The following is a 13,693-nucleotide window of genomic DNA, read 5'->3' on the forward strand; positions in this document are numbered from 1 at the left end:
TACCCTGCAGCAAATGCACGGTATGAAAGAGCTGTAAAATGAGCTCTGTCAAGGCAAGGTATGTCACGGTGACTTAATACAGCTGGGCTTAATTTTGCCATTAGCAGGTAACATGTCTTGTTAATGCATATTGCTCAAACCAAGCAGCAGCCTGTCACTTGCATGCTATTGAAATGCCATCTCCTGCTTCATTAAGTGGTCATTATGCTTCATTATGGTCTGTGTTAGCAGATGCTGTGAAAGGTCAAAGCTTCCCTCAGCTCCTGTGGAAATGGAACTAGGGTGAGGACTCCTTTGGTATTTTCTTTATGAGAAGTAAAGAACTGGCTGAGCTGTTCTGGAGCTGCCTGCGCCTTGGGATGCTCTTGGCAGCTCTTCCAGGCATTAGCTCAGGGTTATGCACATAAGCAAACATGCAGCAGTTTCACCTGGCAACCCTATGAGTAGCTTGCATTTGTATTCTTCTGAACTAAAAAAAAAAAAAAATACAAGCTCACTTTAAAAGCCACTTTTCACATCTTCTAATTCCCTGCCAGAGAGCAGGATGAGCAGAGAAATCGCAGCCTCAGGAGAGGCTGACATGGATGAGGGGTGGGAGTAACATATCGGACCTTTTTGGTACAGAATTGTTGTGGATCTCAGGTTTTGGTGGGGTCAGGGACCACTGGCAAGGTGCTGTCATCTGGGAGAGGCTTGGCAGCTCCTGGGTGCCAGCTGGAGCCCAGGCTGCTGGCTGGCCCTGCAGCTCTGAGCGCAGCCTCTGCCCGGGGCAGCATCATCCTCTGAATGTGAGAGGAATAATGATTTTTAGTCGCATCACCTTGTTTGGTATGGTTTGCTGCTCATTACAGGTTTGGAAATCCCAGTGCTCCAGTTCGCAGGGGTTGTGCAGGAGCAGGCTGGGAGCAGCATGCCCTGTGGGGAAATAGCTCACAAAGCTGTTGCCATATGGGAATTCATTGCCTGCACACTGATGGGTGCAGAATAGGAAGGCTGTGTCTCACTGAATGTGCCATGGGAGTCTGCAAAGCCCCGCCAGCAGTTACCAAGCGGAGGTGGGCTCTGTTGGCTCCTGCCACTTCCTTGAATCTGAGCTGGGTTTTATTTTGAGCCTGTTTCATGACTGTTCTCTTGTTTTCAACAGACGTGAAATGATGAAGTCGAGAAATTTTCCGTTGTCTCTCGTTTTGCTTGGGGCTTTCCTGTCGTTCACAAGGGGATGGATGGACTTGGATGGGAGCAGACGGCCGCTCTCAGACCTGGGGAGGCTGCACCAAGAGGTACGGCAGATCGGCTGCTGCTGCAGCTCCTGTGTTTGTGCTGTTCTCAGGTTTTCTGTACTGTGAAGACAGAACAAGTGGGGGCTTATATCTGTGTATTTGTACAAAGCACACGCTGAGGAGGTCAGATGAGAAGCAGTGATTGTGTAGAGGCCATGAAGTATGAGAAGCTGTAGGTCTGAGAGTAAAATTGTGCACCCGGTTGTAGTGGAGATGTGGTCTCAGCCCCCAAAGGCTTCATGGTATGCTCTGTCCTGGGGCATTGGGACAATTGAGCTAATTTAAGGAGCGAACTCTGACCTGGATCTGTTTGGGTCACTGAGACTTCAGGTGAAACCTGAAGAAGTCCTTTCCCTGCTTAGCCCAAGGGAAACTGAGGCATGCGTAGTTCTGAGGGGACCAGCAAGCTTAAAAGGCCACAGGATCCCTGCTGCAAAGCACAGAGCCATCAGGAACATACCGAGGTGGTGGTGTGGCCTTAATGAGCAACAGTGATGTTGATTCAAGCATAAGGGGACCTGAATGCATGGCCTGAAAGGGGAGGTGGGTGCATCAATGCAGCGTGGTGATGCTCAGCAGCATTCAAGCCCTGAGTTTGTGGTGGTGGTGTAGCAGCTGAACCCACTCTGTGCTGAAGGTGACCCTGTTGACTTTCCTCGTGGTGATGCTGGTTAGGAGTCTGCTCCCTGCTCTGTAACGTGTCCCACGTAGGCTGTCCTCACCAGAATTTGCAGTGTGATCTTTCTGCTCAGATTCTCACTTGGCTGAAACAGAGGCGAGACAGCAGAGCCGTAAAGCTCCAGAAATATGATTTTCATAAGAATAAAACAATGAATGCTGGAAAAATTTTAATTATTTAATGAGTTTCTGATTACTGTAGGTTTGCTAAATGATTGCTCAAATGGTTGGAAGTGGGATCTGGTGGGGAAGCAAGAGGAAGAACACTTGGGTATTTTGTTGCCTCAAACACTTGTGTGCTGGCAGTCAGCGCCAAGGTAACGATGAGCCTGTGATGGAGTCCTGCAGCACTCAGATCTATTTAAGTCTCAGGATTTTTTGTTCTACTTGGAGAATCCCATTTCTTCTGGCTGACTCCCAACTACAAATACCTGTGTTTGTGTGCTTAATTTCAGTGCAGCAGCTTAAGGCAGTGGAAAAGATGCTTTTTACTGTTTAGCAGGCCTGACAATCCTTTGAATGGAGTTGAATGTTGTGCAATTCTGAGTTCTGCCACAGGTGTTTTTCCCTTGAGGTGTCCCTCCTCTGTTCTGCAAAAGTGAAGGAAATGGTTCCCCTCCTCTCCCCTTGTGTTTTGCTGCTATCTGGAGTCACCATATGCAGGCACTGTGATGTTAAGCATGTTTCTGTATTGCCTGAGATCACTTTTGCCCTCTTATTAAAGAAAAATAAGTTTTTGACGTGTTTTTGCATCTCAGAATGAAGTCATTCCTCACTAATGCATGTTTGTTACGACTTTTGAAACTGTTACCCTGAATAATTAAATTCATTACTCAAATGATTTTTTTAATATAAACTGTAGAACTATTACAAGACATGAAAGGCACTCATTCATTTGATCTTGCTCTAAAAACCGTGAAGTTATTGCACCAATTACTTGATGTTGCTTGAGGTGAAAGGATCTAAGCTGGAAATGTATTTGTTCCGATTTGTACAGAATTGATAGCAGGTGTGAATATTAAAACTTTTAATGTACAAAGGATGCAGTTGAAATAGCTTCAAGGGGTGTCAGAATTCAGGTTTTTTAATAAATTAACTGCACGGAAAGCTTGTTCCAAAAAATGATGCTGTTATGGTGCAAGTCCGAAATGAATCTGAATACTGAATGCAGCTTTAAGGTAGGGCAGTGAAATTGAGAACTGCTGTTTTCTCTCAAAATGCATTCGTTATCTTTCAGGAACTTTAGTCTTCATACGTTTTGTAACAAAACAGTTTGATCTTTTTCTAGTGATATTGGCTTTGATCAGATGGGAGTTCATCTCCTGTGCTGCCTGGTGGTGCCTGTTTATCCATGGGACCCGTGGCATCTGGCAGCTCAGAGGCTGCAGTCTGTGCCATCCTGCCATGCTGCTCTTTATTCATTAGGAATGTTTGTTAGTTACCAAATACGTGGCTGCTGATTAATGTGTAATTCCATTAACACGCGTTTAAAACGTTGAATCACAAATGGAAAAGCTCCCAGTGATTCTGAAATTGCTTTAGGAATACATAAAGGGTTAACTTACAGGTGAAATAATTTGGAGTGTGCTCTGATCTGAAATGCCTACAAACTTCATCAAAGCAAACGCTTGGCCGTGGGTCGCTGACCTTCACTAATACTTGTTCCTATGTAGATCACAACAAGTTTCCTGAATCAAAAACATTACTTAATTTATGTTCAGATTGCCAAATCGATTTCTTCATGGTCTGTTGTGAAATTATTGCAGTTGTGCTTTGCATTTATAAAGGGAAAAATAAGTCTTGAGGCCACAGACTGCAATATACAGCCCTTCTGCATGAGAAATTAACTTTCCAGCACTGCACTGATGTTTCCCTGATGCTCAGCCTTCCACCTCTCAGATTTATGGCTGTTCCTGAGAAGAGATTTGTTTTCTGAAATATTTTTAGTCTTGATTGGAATAGCAATAAACATGTGGAGGCAGTCTGAACTTCCTTGGGTATATAATGAACTAAAATAGGAAACCTAATTAAAAAGGATGGTGTTAGTACTGCACTGAAAAGCATCAGCTTGCCTGGTCCGCGTTAATTCTGGAGGATGATGCTGTTGCTTTTGCACTGTGAACCTTCTCAGGCTCCTTCTGCAGGCTGCTCCAACACTTCTACAGCTCCTGGCTGCTGCACATGGAGCATTGTGCAGCTGGCATCTGCAGCTTTCTGGGGTGAGCCATCAGGAACCAAGTCCTTCTGAGCAGAGTACGTGTCGAAACTCCTGAATATATAGAGCTGCTCAGCTCTGGGGTGAGACTTATGGAAAAGGCTTTGCTCTGCATTCAGCAAAGTTGTTTTTGTGCTGAGGTTGATCAGTGGCTGGTGACTCTGCACACAGAAGGGGGGGGTTGAAACTAAAGGATCCTTTTCATCCGAGGCCATTCTACGATTCTGTGATTAGAGGTGGCCACACTTCATGGACTGCTCTGTGCAGTCCTGGAAGGGCTCTGAGGTGCCTCTGAGGCAAAGTATGGGGTGTTCTGAGATCTGTTCCCTTCTTATGTGGGAAGGAGCTCTCAGAAATGCAGTTTTGTGAGTCAGTGCTCTGAGGTCACAGTAACTGATTTTTTTTCCAGCTATTGGGGCGCTGTACCAAAGTATCTTATTTAACATTCATATTTTCCCTCTGTTGCAGTCAGTATGAGGCTGCTTTTCTGTCTGTGCTGAAGCCAGGCTGCTTGCCATGTTTCCTGGGGCAAGTTTCTCCTATGAGAAAGGAAGGCACAGTTCTCAGCTGGTGCTTCATCAGAGCACTGCTGCAGGTCATCAGCAGGATTCCACCCGCTGAAGGGAACACAAATATGCTGGCACAGTGCTGCACCTTCCATTAAACCTTGTATTATCATGTTTTGCAGGGTGCAGCTGGCAGGTAGCCTGGCATATTTGGTAGCAGCTGGATAGTGTGAAAGTTGAGAATAACCCTGTGCTGTTGCTGGTCTAACGGTGATATTTGGATGTTACTGATAGCTCCCAGGTCACAGTGCAGGTTGGTGGGCATTGGGCATTTTGCCTCTTTGGGCCACTGAACCAGAGCTGTTCCGATTTTGTAGAAATAATCTCATTCAGGCTTGGGTTCCTTGATCATTTTTGCCTACGATTGTCACCTTATGCCTTTAATTATATAATCAGCCTCAAAGCATCGTGTGTAGCTGTGCCAAGTCTTACTTATTTTTATGCTAATGGCTGTTGAAAACAAGTTCTTTTTTAAGGTGTTACAGTTTTCTTATTGGCATCTGGAAGCTTTTGGCTGTGTAGATTATCTGTTGTTTGACTTGCTCGTTACTTATTACTTGCACAGCACCCAAACCACTTACAATCTGCACATAATAAATGTCACCTTCACCTGCACTGTGACTGCAGCCAGCTGAGTGGTGCCAAACCTCCTGCACAGGGTGAGCCATCCCTGTGCCCACGCACAGACTGAACTGTGCTTCTCCAGGAGCATCAGTTACTCCTGGAACTTCTAATCACCTGCAGGTTCTTGCATGTTGTTTCACTTAATGCTGCAGCTGAAGACTGCAGCTGCTTAATCTGAGCAGCAGGGGAGTGATGGGGATGGTTTTGTGCTCTTTCCCTCAGCAAAGTTTTATTTCTGAATCTGACTGGGAAGGGAGCTCTTTGGGAAGTAACGTACAAAACTGCAAAGGCTTTGGATAAAAGCTTTTGCTTATAATTCAAATAGAGGCATAATTTCAGAGCATGAGCTTGGAGTAAGACAGGCGCAGTGTATCAGTTTTATATGCAGTTGAAGATCTAATGTCCTGGTATTTATTTTAGGAATTATTATTGGTAATGTATTCTGTGTGTGTGTGCTCTTCCTGCCTGTAAGTCAGTTTTCAGAAAGGAAAAGGTTTTCAGAAGGAAAGAAACAGCTGAATTAAAATCTGTGCTGGGCTCCAGCCTGTCCCTCCTCTAAACATTAATGAAGGTGAAGGGAGACAAACAAAACCTACATTTATTTTTGTATCACTCAGTTGTTCACTGATAACCCACTCCCTGTTACGGGCATCTCTAACAAGCCGCAACTGCTGCTTGTAGACCATTCCAAATCTAAACTGGTGCATTATCCCTTTGGAGATGAAAAGCTTTTCTTCTGTGCCCTGGGTATCCGCATATCCGCAGTTGAGAGTACTGTGGAATATTTTCATGGTGCTTGGATACACGTTAGGGTCCTTCATCTGGAGTTGGGTTGGGTTGGGTGTGAATGCTGCCTCTTGAGGAACGGTGGGACTGTGAGGATGGGGGCACCTGGCTCTGCTGAGCGGTGGCACAGACTGACCAGCAGGAATCAAATTTGCATTGATTTCTAATGTCACAGTTAAGCAACTGTGAAAAATTGTATCTAGGTGGGGAAATGCTGAAATATGCCTGAAGCAGAGAATAACATCAGAGTAAAACTTATTTGGCAAATTGGGGGGAAAAAGAAGTCTGAGGTGATTTTTCACTTGGGCATGGTGTGCTGGAGGGCTGTGTTTTCTGATATTCTCTTCAGAAGTTAATTAACCTGAAAATAAAATGGTCATTTTTTCCCAAATGTAGTGTGTCTTCCATTCACAAAAGTCTATAGCAGTGGCTTTTAAGGGAAGGCAGCGTGACTTACAGTACTTCTTAGCATCAAGCAGGGCAGTTCTTGGCTTTTTGTATTAGAAAGGATACATCTGCGTACTCGGAATTCCTGAAATGGGCTTCCTGTGAGCTTCCAGTGTGGAAATTTATGAAGCTCTACCTGAGATTCTAATCTGAAGTCCAGAAATAGTGAGTAAAATCAGAGGCAGTCATTATCTCAACTGGTGACCATATGCATGAGCAGATGATAACGTGGGATGTGGCACATTAAAGATTCTCTCTTTTTTACCAGATAGGGTAAATCTAAATTTCCAACTTCTGCATCAATTCCAAGCTTTCTCTAAACTGTAATGTGATTTCTTTTTTTCTCTGGTGCCTGGACAAAAAAAAAAGTGAGGTGGATAATTCTTATTAGCATTGTTCTTTACAAATAAAGTATATTGTTTGTGACTGTAAACATGACATCCTGATGGTTAAAGCAAGCTGCATATTTGTCATAACAGCTGCATGTGCTGCAGCCCATACGTACAGTGGCTCACCCACCCTGCATTAGGTGTCAGTGCAATTTTCTTGACTTCCCTACTTGATGTAAGGAAAAACATGCTCTGAAGGGGGGGAAATGATCCCTGCCATATCATTCTGCTAATAGAACAGCTCCTTTTTTATTAATTTGCTGAATGAGTTAGGGCTGCAAATTTGGAAATTGTACAGCAGTTAGGCTGATCCTGGGAGCACTTCCCTGGAGACTTGGTGTGTGCAGACGTAATGTCTAACTTTGTGATGGACCCAGCACGAGTGCAGCTGCACGTGCTGAATTTGCTTTATCTAAGTGCAAGCACTGCAGTCCTGTCGTAAGTACTTAGTAAGAGGATTGCTACAGTCCAGCAATAGCAGGACCATGGATCTGAAATGTTACCTATTCTTTTGCATCTCTTCCACACACTGCATTAGTCAGCTTTGGCAGAGTCCCCTTGCATTTGCTTATAGTTATTTTAAGTAAATAACCTTATTAACTAGGATATTTCGTCATCTAGTGATGAAATAAACATCAGTATTAAAGGACAAGACTGAAAACGCTGCAAAATGATCCTTTGAATTGATGTAAGCTGCCCCTTAAAGGGCTGTTTGTATCTGTTTGGTGCCAAACTTGGTGCATGTTAGACACATGCTTGAGTGATGAGAATAGCAAATGCACAACCACTTACAAATATCTAAATAGTGGTGTGAAAGGGAGGCAATGAAGGAAAGAAGCAGAAGTACAAAGGCGCTGTATGGTAAAGATTCACTCCTTAAAATATTGTTCTGGGCTATTGCTTTGCTGCTTGTCGTGTGTGGGGGGGGTTGAGAAGTGTTATTCTGGTTTCAGTTGAAGGAAAGCAGACAGGAGATTGTCTTTCCTGATTTCAGGTGTAATTGTGACTGTTTAATTACTAATGTTGCAGTGTTCTCACTCTTCTCTTCAAATCAGAATGCCAGGATTTTCATGGGAGTGCATGTGGATGTGCGGGGACAAAAAACAAGAACAGTTACAGAAGGTTTATGGATTATGAACGTACATTGCACATCAGTTAGAAACAGAGTATGAAGTGCTGTTACTTAATGTAATTCCTGAGAGTGCTGGACTCTGCGTGCTTTTCAGCAGTGCTTCAGGATGGGGAGCCTTGTTCTGCACTCCGCCTTATTTCCATCACTAATGACTGCCAGTAAATCCATTTCTGGCTCCTCAGCCACCAAGCAGTGTGTTACATTATGCATTCCCTATGTGTAGTTGCAGTTAACTCTGTACAAATCTTTTCTACCTCCCCATGTTTGTCCTGAATGAAATGTGATTCTTATTCCAGAAGTACCCTGTGTGCCCATGATTTAGCATTAATCAGGGGCCTGTAATGCAAACTGGCTATTATGTCTTGGCAGGACATCTCAATGTTGTCTTCAAAAAGACCATCATTCCCCTTCTACAAAAGCAGAAAAAGACTGTGCAAAAAAGTCATTAAATTGCATGAGTGTCATGCATGGACGTGTGTAACATTTCCACACGGCAGCTACTGGGAGAGTGAAGCTGTAATAGAAGGCAGTGAACTGTTGCTCTTTTTCCTTGTTCCATCTACCTAGATAGAATTAATAATTGTACTTAATGACACTGCAACTGCTCTGATTTGTAGATGCTGGTTTGGTTAGTCTTTCAGAGAGCAGTTTTCCAGTAGGTAGTTGTCTTGTGAAAAGCAATGCTGCAGCAAACATACTACATTGATTTCCACATAAACAATGATTAGGCACTTCACATACAGAGCAGAGGGGCCTTTTGTTCTGCATTCCATTAACTGACTTTAAAAGGAAGGAAATAGGTGCCGAAATTGAGCCTCGACAAATAAAACTGCTCTGAGGCATGAATGCTACAGTTTTTGTGATGTTTTATAGAAGGGATGATTTTTCTTTTTTCCACTGAAGACTTATGATCTATGCTCTGGTAAAACTAGATTTTTAGTTAAAGAAATTTGCAGTCATCAAAAGGTGGCTGTGAAATAAGTCTAATATATAACCATCTGCTTTATGTCTTCTGCAGAACAGCGTTCCTCAGGCAATGCATCTGAGAACTTTAATGGCATTTTATCAAAACGGTTTGGTTCTCTGCTAATGTTATTAAAACTTGTGTGATTCTCACTGGAGAACAGCATCTGACACTTCAAAGAAGGGGAGGCTGCTCCTTTTTGTGAGGATTGCTGCCGTCACAGCGTGCGTCACGGTGCTGTGCCTGTGGCCAGCCGTAGCAGCAGTGTGTCTTAGTGTGTAAGATCATTAATAGAAAGGTCGCCTTGTTCAGCAGACCCTCGAGGAGGGAAATTAGCATCGTTTCTTATTCTCTGTGCTATAAAAATGAAATAATGAGGCTTAGGAAGTCTAAGAAAAAACAAGTCCTTGCTGTAGCTCCACTTTACTTGGGGGGACTGAGTTGTTTGTACCTGGAGCTGATGCCTTTCTGTGGCCACTGCAGTCCTATCACAGCTGTCGGGTATTTTTTTTTTCCCTTTCTCAGCTCCTGTCTACATTTCTGCAATACTTCCTGCTTTCAGTACTATTGGCCTTTTCTCTGTGAAAGAGAGTGTCCCAGGCACTGATATTCTCCCAGGTAACAAAGCGATGCTTTGCGGCATGACCTCATGTTCTCCTGTTGAATTGCCATCAAGATTTTCCTCTGTATACTGTCTGGTTTGGTTGTGTTGTTTTTTTTTTTTTTTTTTTCGTAGTTTGCATTCATTAGGGCTTATTATTATAAAGGGAAGCAGTGTGAAAGAAGGGGAACTTTGAAGACCAACCTTTGGTTTTTTTTTTTTTTTTCTACAGCTCTTTCATGGAAATACCAAAAGGGTATTTAATACAAGAGAGTTGACACTTGAATTTTTAGTAGTGCATGGTTGTCTTTTTTCTCTTTTGATCAATATAATAGTTGTAATTAGTTCTACTGTTTCTGAGCCTTTGAACTGCAGAGAATTCAAGCAGCTTGTTGCAGCGAGGGACTCCAGAGGAACTTTAAAAGTACTCTTCCCTTTTACATATATTACATGTACACGGGCTTAATGATACCAGGCTGTGTCTGGATTTTTTCATCCTGTGCCCCACCTCTCAAACTAATATTTTGAAAAGCTTTGAGAGGTCCCTGGAGTGTAACTGCCTACACAGCTCGGAGCTTTGCTGCCTAAAGAGGATAAATGCTTTGAAGTCTGTACTAATCCTGACTGCCATTTCACATATTTCTCAAGATCACTGAGGTAGAATCCTATGGGGAATAAGGAATAAATGTTTTTATAAGCAAATACTCTTTCTTTATTGTTTATCTCCCTCTGTTAGCGCAGAGGGTTCCAAGAGCCTCTTTCTGCCTTTCTGATGATCTTTTTGGTGAGAACTTTGTTTTCAAGGTGTACGTCCCTTGCAGGGGAGAGAATCTCCCTCTGTGGTGTGCGTACCAATGGTGATGATGGATGAGCTGCAGTTTGTCTCTGGATGGAGCAGGCATGGCCCAGGAGCATGATGGGCTTCATCCTCAGCCTGCAGTGAGGACCAGGCCTGGCTGGGAGCCCCGATATCACTGCTGGAAAGCCTGGGGTGACAGGACAGAAAGGGCTGGAAACAGCTGCAGCCACGTAGTGCAGGTTGTGAAACTGCTCACGTTGATGTGATCCTGTCTGGTGCCTCCAGGTTTGGGGATGCAAGGCCTGCAGGAATTAGCAGAGCAGGTGCTGCTGTTACTCCATGAGCTTGCTTTGCTTCTGCTTATTTCTACCTTCTGTCGTTTAGAAAAGCTTTTTCTTCTCACTGTGTGCTCCTGTGGCAGCAAGTAGATGGATTTCATGACATGCTAAACTGTTTTACTTCCCTTTGTCTAAGCATGGTCTGCAGGGAGTTATTTGTAAGCGCAAATAAAGCTGAAATAAAAACCATAATAAGCATCAGGTGGGTCAGAAGGCTCAGGTGGCTGGGAAGGCTGTGTGTGTTATTTTCTTATCAAAAGGAGGAAAGAAAACACCTTTTTATTTCATTCTCAGATAAACATCCGACAGCGATGAACACTAAGGGGGGTGAAATGAAGTTAAATAAAGCATATCCACAAGACTAAAAGACTGCTTAATGAGTGCTTAGTGCAAGGGCAGAAAGCTTGCTGCTGTTCCCTCTGTGCTGTGGGGGATGTGGATAGGAAAACAGCTTTTAAGAAAGGGAAGCAGATTATCAGAAGGTGAGCTGTTAGTGAAGGTTCATCTAATGCAGCAAGGGCAGCCCTGGGTGCCAGCATGGGGCTGGGTGGGAAGCAGCTGCTGGCACCAGTGCTGCCATCTGATGAGTCCCCAGCTCCTTTGATAGAAACTGTGCTGGCGTCCACCTGAACATCTTTGGGATCTTCCAGCTATAGGATCGTGCCCAGGGTGCTGATCCTGTATGAGCAAGCAGTGGCCAGGTTGATATGACACAGAGCAGGTTGTGGGAAGGATGGCCTCTGACCCCACTGTATTCAATACTGGATACAAGGCATAATTTGAATGGTAGAAATCGAGAGCATTTGTAATTAATCTGTAAATAGCTTTCCCACTTGAAATTAAATATTTATTACCTTGGAGTATCACCATTAGAATGGGTAGGTAAGTTGTTGGGAGTGCAGTACCCAGTGGGACTTTAAGCAGTGTATGTCTCTAAAAGGTGTACAGTGGGAGGTAGTAGGGATGCTTTGCAAGAAACAGAGCAGATGTAGCTATGCAAATACTGAAGTGAGCACAAGTACCCTGGTTATTTTGAGATTATTCAGGTATTTGAGACAGGTCCTGCTGAAAATTTCTAAATCTTCCTTCCTCCTTGATCCCAAATTCTTAGTATATTAATAAAAATAATAAAACCTTCTAACAAATGAAAAAGAAATCAATTTTGGGTAAGAAGTTGTGCTCTGTCATGTAACCTACTGCAGAATGATGAATCGCTTCAGGTGATGTATTAATCTACCAAAATATTTGTGAACAAACCTAAATGTTTATTTGCAATTACTCAGCTACTGCGTAGAGCTTCACGGATGCCTCTCTGTGACAGTGACTGATGTTTTTAGGGATTTCTGTTCTTGCTGCCTTTGAACAATTCTTGTACTTTTCAAAAAACCACAAACTATTCTCTTTTTCCTTATAGGTATCCGGAAGGTTTGAAGTCACAAGAAGAAAAGGTAGGGAAGTTTTCTTTCAATCTGCTTGTTGGTGTTGAGTATTCTTGCAGTGACTTCTTAAAACAAACATGAGTTTACACATTTGAAAGGATGTACTGCTGCCAGATTTCAAAGGCTGCCTCCTAGCACTTGCCTGACAGATTTTTAAAGTAGTGACTTGTAGATTTTTTTTTTTAAATGCAAAGTTTTTCTTCCTGCACAGAATTAAATGACAGTCTTGGGGATGCAAGTCCAAGTTGGAGTGCTGGCAGAGGATCTGAACTCTGACCCTGGGAGCACTTCAGGGGTGGAAAAAAGGCTTGAACAAGGCTTTCAGTGCATTTATGTGCTTCAAATCCCCCTCCCCACAGTGCAATAATGTTGAACATGAATTTGCTGGTGCCCTGAGCTCAGGTCCTGCTCCTGCATACTCTTCTGCATTGGTGTTAGTAACTGGTTGCTTGTTGCTGTGAGCAGCTCATTGGTGGTTCCTGGCAGCTGCCTAAGTTGCCCATCAAAGAGCTCCTTATGGTTACTTGGTTTTGATTTTGTTTTGGAGAAGTTTTCTGAAAGTTTTCATGCAGTTTTGTGTCATCTCTGTTGGTGTAATGTGAAGTGGGAGGCACTCTGCTGTTAAACAAACCAATGCTTTCCCTGTTTTTATTCAGTGGCTGCTACTATTGCTTTGGGCATCCTGTGTATCAGAAAGAGTTTGTAACTAGCACTGTTTCATTGTATAGAAGGAAAGGCCAGGTACAAGTGTAACTTGTCATCTGGGCAATGATTGGATTTCTTGTGTTTTTCAAGGTGGTCGTGGCTCTCCAGGCCAAGGCTGTGCAGCCCAGTGAGGCTGAGACAGGAGAGGGACTTGACCAATTTAAATCATAGCTGTTGCTGTAGAAGAAATTTTGTTAGCTCAGTTTTTTTGGCACATGTATGTTTGACCAAACTTCTGCCAGATGATTTTCTATCACTTTTCTAATGAGGAAATTCCGTTTTATCAGACTTTGGTCAGCCTCAATCTGAGGAGGGCTTTTGGGTTGTTGAAGTGGATCTAAGATGTAGAGAAACAGCTTTGCTTCCTGGATGTGGAGGCATTTATCTAACTGTGGAGTGTGTGGTGCAGCTCATTACTGATGTACAGACCGAGTCCAGCCTTGCTCTGGTGGAAAGAAGGATTTAATGAACAAAATTTTGTGAAAGCACCACAAGTCTGAGTTGAGATGTGATTTGGGTCTCCAAAGTCTACTTACCATTGAAAGTATCCAGAACACCTACGAATTCAAATAATTTTTGAATGTAATACTGAGTTTATGGGTCGTGCAGGTGCTTTGAAAATGCTCCTTGCGAGCAGTGATTGGATTTTAGTTCAGTGGCTCTAAACACAGAATTTCCAGGCTCAGGTGGATTTTTTTTTTTTTGTCTTGACAGAGTGGGCAAGGCTTGA

The 13,693-nt window shown here is 43.3% G+C and overlaps 1 protein-coding gene across 1 annotated transcript in view; it reads left to right on the forward strand.

The window, feature by feature from the left end:
• Positions 1 to 800: 800 nt before the first annotated feature.
• FSTL4 (follistatin like 4) overlaps positions 801 to 13,693 on the forward strand; it is a 180,419-nt gene continuing 167,526 nt past the window's right edge. The window contains 4 exon segments of the mRNA XM_042826438.1: positions 801 to 859; positions 861 to 1,055; positions 1,145 to 1,280; positions 12,234 to 12,267. Coding sequence (XP_042682372.1) covers positions 801 to 859; positions 861 to 1,055; positions 1,145 to 1,280; positions 12,234 to 12,267 — 424 coding nt within the window.

The sequence above is a fragment of the Centrocercus urophasianus genome, unplaced genomic scaffold (assembly GCF_019232065.1).
Source record: "Centrocercus urophasianus isolate 14NV4802_14NV808 unplaced genomic scaffold, USGS_Curo_1.0 seq_26, whole genome shotgun sequence".
NCBI lineage: Eukaryota > Metazoa > Chordata > Aves > Galliformes > Phasianidae > Centrocercus > Centrocercus urophasianus.